Source organism: Bison bison, unplaced genomic scaffold (assembly GCF_000754665.1).
Source record: "Bison bison bison isolate TAMUID 2011002044 unplaced genomic scaffold, Bison_UMD1.0 scf7180017864072, whole genome shotgun sequence".
NCBI lineage: Eukaryota > Metazoa > Chordata > Mammalia > Artiodactyla > Bovidae > Bison > Bison bison.
In genome coordinates, this window is record NW_011494644.1 from 1,586,950 (window position 1) to 1,592,447 (window position 5,498).

The following is a 5,498-nucleotide window of genomic DNA, read 5'->3' on the forward strand; positions in this document are numbered from 1 at the left end:
GCTATGAAAATATTTGATACTTGCTTCTAAAAAAAAAAAAAAAATCAGAGGATTGAGGCACGACCCCCAAGGAAAAGATGGGGTGCCAGAGGCTTCTGGAATCTTAGCCCAAGGATTTACCTGAGACAGCACAGGATCCCCACTGAGGCTCCAGCTGTGGGCCCTCATACCATCTTCCTGCCTCCCTGGGCGTCCTTCTCTACATCATGGGAAGCTGCACTGGACGATTCCCAAGCCCTGGCCCTCTAGATTCAACCCAGACTCTGGCCACGCTCCTCTCCCAGCCACAGAGAGGTGGCCCAGACACGTGGCTGAAAAGCTTCAAAACTGCATTCCCAAAATATCTGAGCGACTGGCAGATGGAGATGTTGTATGCAGGCGCGGGAGGAGAACGAATTGGAAATAAAACGAAAGATGCCAGAGAGAGCATAAACAGCGTTGGAGGACACGATGGAGCCTGGAGGTGTGTTCTGCTTACCTGTTTCTGAAGTTCTTGCTCAGATCAGCAAAGAGGCACCTGTTTGTTCATGTCATCCACACCAAACACTGAGTGTTTAGCATGAGCCGGGTGCTAGGATGGTTCATCATACTGACTTGGATGGAAAACCTTTAGGATCTGGACATCCCTTGAAGAACAGAGACGCTCACAGATCTCTTTTTCCACTTGGAACGACACTCAACATGATTAAAAGCGCCCACATGCTTAGCATTACACGGTTCGTATCTCAGAAGACCGGTTGTGAAAACCAGCTGAACCAAAGCCCCACCCCGAGCTGGTCTCAGCAGCTTGCCAAACGCAATGAGGCACACAGCACAACCATCAGCGACTAAGAGGTCAATGGAAACGCAGCCTTTCCCCGCTCCATACCCCTAGTTGTCCCAGACCCCTCGCAGAAACAGAGAAAAGAAAGGTCTTAAGGTGGCTTTCCAGGAAGTTTGGAGCAGTTTTACTTACAGCCAGGGAGGAGTCTGGGCAGGGAAAGGTCCCAGAATCTCAACTTCATCCTCACTCGACTGGCAGCAGCTGGACTCATAGCACTTCTGACAGCAGTGGCGGCAAGTCCATCTGCAGAGCAGCAGGTCGGAGATTCTAGAAAGGAAACCCTGAGCCCATGGCAGGAGGTGGGCAGAGGAGAGATGGGAAGAGGAGGAAGAAGAGGAAAAACACCTACAATTACAAGCAGCCGATCCCTGATGAGAAATAACGACATTCAGGAGGTCTGTCTCCACGGCTGATCTCTTAGAACAAACTGTTTTCCATTTCTATTTACCAACTGCAGGTACGAAGATGGCAAACACCAACCAGCTCGAGCCATTAATAGCAAGCAAAACGTTTGCAGGTATTTTCCTTTGTATATGAACGTCTTTCTTGACATGTGGGTGGTTTATTCAACATCGTGAGGGCTATGCAATATGTTCGCAAAACACAATGATTATTACTTTGTCTTCTTGAAAGCAAAGCACAAGTTTTTTTTTTTAAGTAATTTCATGACATTAAAGTAAACAGAGATAATCAAATGGAATAAGTAGAGGGTGGGAAGGGAAACCTAGTCTCATTAACGAGTATCTTTTCACCGGGATCTCCCTTCCCTAGAATGGCATGGAAACCGAGCTGTTATCAACATCCGGTTGTTGTTTAATATTCAGCATCCCCACAGCCCCACAAAAGGCTCCAAAATGAAAAGCAAGCATTTCTTGATTACAAGCCAGACGAAACAAATCACTGAATTCACTCACCTCGTTTAAAGGTTCCAACTGCCCTTTTAGAGATCCACGTGAAGCCAAGGGGCACAGGGGGCGAGGGATGACACAGAGAGAGAGACAAGACCAGTTTAGCAATATTCCTGCAACTCAAAAAAAGAAAAAAATAAACAAAACAAAAAACCCTGCTTCTTCCCACTTACCATCCTGGGAAGGGAGCTGACCTCCTAACAAAGTGCTGCTACCTTCAGGGCTGCTGGTAGCCTCCTGGCTAACCAACACCGAATAAATGGGAAACTTTAGCATTTCGATTTGATTTGCACCGTATGCTGTTATGAATCAGAGCGGGTGGATAGATAGTCATGCTATCCAATGCAGCCACACTTCAGGAGAGGAGCAAACCTTCCTATACAGAAATAGCCATGAAGCCAACCCAGAAGGACATGATTAGCTAACTTGCAGGCAGGCACAGCATGGATGTCACTTGGCTCCCCCGCCCTCCCAGAGGCCCTACCTTCCAATTCTGCTCCAATGGTGGGGAGCTTCATATGACCACCCACAAATAGAGGGAGCGGAAAAGAAAGCCATAGTCTGGTCCCCGGGAAGAAGGGAGGGGCTCCCTTCCATCTTCAGTCCCACCCCCACCCCAGCCTCTTCTCATCGGTTCCCAAAGCACAGGCTCACCCCACCCCCTGTCTGGGAAGGGTCTTCACAGTTTTCCAAAAGGCCAAGTAAACCAGATAGGTTAGGAGGAGTCTCCCATGGAACTCAGAACTTTGAGTCAAGGAAAAAGCTAATCATCGTTCTCAATTCTTTTGCGAGGTGAAGAAGGTCTTAATTTGGTACCACTATATGTAACATCTTTCTAACAGTTGCAAATCCCACCCCTGCCTTCCTTTTTAAACAGACAGCAGACCCCAGCTCAGAGCCTTGCAGACAGACTAGCTAGCTAGAATCCAAGAATGTGGCATTATTCTCATTGTATTTTTCCTATTGCCTTCAGTTTCTATCAGGTGACCCTGGTTTTCTATTATGGTAGTGACATGACGTTTCCTTTTCATATTAAAGTTAAAATAAAGCACAAGTCCATTTATAGAAAAGAAATTAAGTAAATAACATCACAGGTGGTACATAGCTCATGAAAAACTCAAAATCCTTGAAGTGACAAGGGATTCACTACAGTTTGGGGGGAAGAAGTCTTGGACACCAATCACAAGGGGCAGGGGGAGATACAAAACTGGGAAAAGAGGCACTCGTCCTGGCCTCATCAGTGGTCAGTCATGTGACTCAGGCAAGTTGGGAGTCTGAGCCTCAGCTACCTCTTTCCTTTAATGGAAGGGCTAAGCTAGGACACTATGAAAAGGCTCTGTGCTGCCTAGTACCTGCATGCTTTCTGTGGCTTATGAGAACCAGACAGTTTGTCAAGTCCAATTGGATCCTGCCAGGCACTGGGGACTGTCCTGGCCGACAGAGTGGTGAGGTGAAGAAAGCAGCAAGCAGCTATGCCCTCATGGGGCTTACATGAGAAAGTACTTTAACATGCTCACGGTAAAGTGCAGGGTTAAAGGGATGCTTTTTCACAATGATCCAGGCTCACAGGAAGGCATTTCCTGGGTATACAGTGATCAAAAGAGAACCATTTCTGAAAGCATGATGAGCAAAGGCAAAGCTACCTCAGGGGTCCTGCCTAGGTGCAAGGTGAGTGTTAGGGGGCAGAGAAACCAAGGAAGAGGAAGAGGAAAGGGAGATGCACTGAGGCTCCCAAGCGTGCTGAGTCTTTGGGCCTCAGGCTCAGGTGTTTGACCCAATGGAGGAGAACTGATTCGAGCCAGAAAAAAAAAGGAGGAAGGAAAGTCCGGATATTCTAGAACAGGGGGTGCAAGCTATGACTCAAAGACCAAATTCAGCCTGCGGCCTGTTTTTCTATGACCCTCCAGCTAAGAAGGGTTTGTATGTTTTTAATTGGTTGAAAAAGCTTTAAAGATGAATACTTCTTGACTCGTACAAAGTATATGAAATTCAGTTTCAGTGTCCACAAATAAAGTTTTATTTAAACATAGCCATGCTCATTCATTTACTAGTGTCTCTGTGTAGTGCCATAATAAAGAGGTGAAGTGTTGTGACACAGACCGCTCAGCCCTCGAAGAAAAACAAATATTTACTATGTAGGCCTTTACAGAAAAAGTTAAACACCTTGTTCTAGAAGAAAAGTCAACATCACCGGGCCATCCTCATACCAGATGCTTAACAAATCCCTCACCAATCCCCAACCCACCCACTTCCTAGGCCTCACCACAACCGCTAAGCCCCTGAGTGGCCTTGGGCAAATCACTTCATTACTCGGTGCGGAAGACAGTCATTAAGAGCCCTAGAAGCCCGTTCTAACGTGGTTCAGGTCTCAGTGCGTGGTCCTTGATGGGCAGGGACCACGCCGCTTTCTCAGCTGTGTTCCCGGTGCCCACACATATTACATGTCACCCAAGTGTTTGCTGAACGTGTTCAGTGGCCACTCCCCCCAACAACATCCCCACAGTAGGTGAACAGTAAATGTGACCTTCCTTGATCTTGAAAAGATGACCTAAGGATTCCATGAAAGGGAAGTCAATGGAGCGAATCTAAGGCAGGAGAGGGATGGGGCGGCTATGAGCGGATGGCAGGGCAGAGTTCCCCGGCAGGTGGAAAAGACTAAGGACAGGAGGAGGTGCGTGTGTGAGCCAAAGTGGGAGGAGGTATCAGGAGCCCCTCCAGTGGTGGGCGAGGGCAGAAGCGAGCCCAGAGGCACCCGTCTGCCTCTGGGCAGGCAGAATGTAGGAGCCCGTCGGTATCACTGCCAGGGGCAAAGGACCCAGTGCCAGAACAAGCAGCTCAGCGGGTCTGACCGCATGACCTTGGCGCTGACCCGTCGCCGCTTCCCCCCTCGTACTGAGGAGACAGGTCTCTTAGTCAAGCATGCCCTCCTCAAGAAAAGGAGCCTGGAAATTATTTCAGCCTAAGGATTCTTGCGGGGTGTCCCCAAGATGAAGGGAAGGGGGGTCCACAACTCCCAAGGCAATGGCCCAAAGTAATCGGCTGCCCCCCAACACCACCAGTGCGCCTCCGGGGTGTCCCCCACCCCTCAGCACCCAGTGCCCAGGAGAGACGATGTCCTTGTCCCTCCCGGCCGGAACAGCTGCCTCCGGCTAGCTCCGCCGGCCAATTAGCCAGAGCCGTCACCAAGGCAACGACAGCTGGCGGGCCGGGCGGCTGGCGCGCCCCGGGCCGCCCTCCCCGCGGCCCCTCCCCTGGGGTGGGGTGCCCGAGGGACGGGGTGGGGGAAGGGGGGGAAGAAAAGTCCGCCCCACCCCCAATCCTTCCCCAGGAGGTGAGGGCGCGCGTGCAGAATCCACTTGGGGCCCTTCATCCCGGGGTGTGGGGGGTCCCCAGCCTCTTCTCCTGGGGCGCACCCCCGCTGCTGCACAGGTTGCCTTGCGCTCAGGCACCCTTTTTCTCGAGGCAAGTTTGTGGCAGCCCAGCCGTGTGCCCTCCCTTCTGCGCGCTCACAGTCAGAGGGGGCGCGGCACCCCCCCAACCCCACACCGCGGACCTGGCCCCCCAGCCTCAGCCCTACCTGGATGTACGCCATTTTCGCCCGCGCGCACTCACTCCGGCCCGGGCATGGCGCCGCCACGGCCACTTTGCCCTCGCCAACCGGAGAGAGGGGAGAAAGCAAAGGGGGAAAGGAAGAAAAAGGCAGCCGGGTGGCCCCAGACGTGACTGGCGTGGCTGATGAGCGGCGCCCGCCCCTCCGCCGGCCGCCC

The 5,498-nt window shown here is 51.4% G+C and overlaps 1 protein-coding gene across 1 annotated transcript in view; it reads right to left on the minus strand.

The window, feature by feature from the left end:
* Positions 1-5,432, minus strand: part of SYT17 (synaptotagmin XVII) — an 88,717-nt gene extending 83,285 nt beyond the window's left edge. Inside the window, exons 1-3 of the mRNA XM_010837110.1 lie at positions 5,309-5,432; positions 1,738-1,755; positions 956-1,104 (exon numbers count right to left, since the gene is read on the minus strand). Of these exons, the coding sequence (XP_010835412.1) occupies positions 956-1,104; positions 1,738-1,755; positions 5,309-5,323 (182 nt within the window). The 5' untranslated portion in view covers positions 5,324-5,432. The remainder of the gene's footprint in view (positions 1-955; positions 1,105-1,737; positions 1,756-5,308) is intronic.
* Positions 5,433-5,498: the final 66 nt, after the last annotated feature.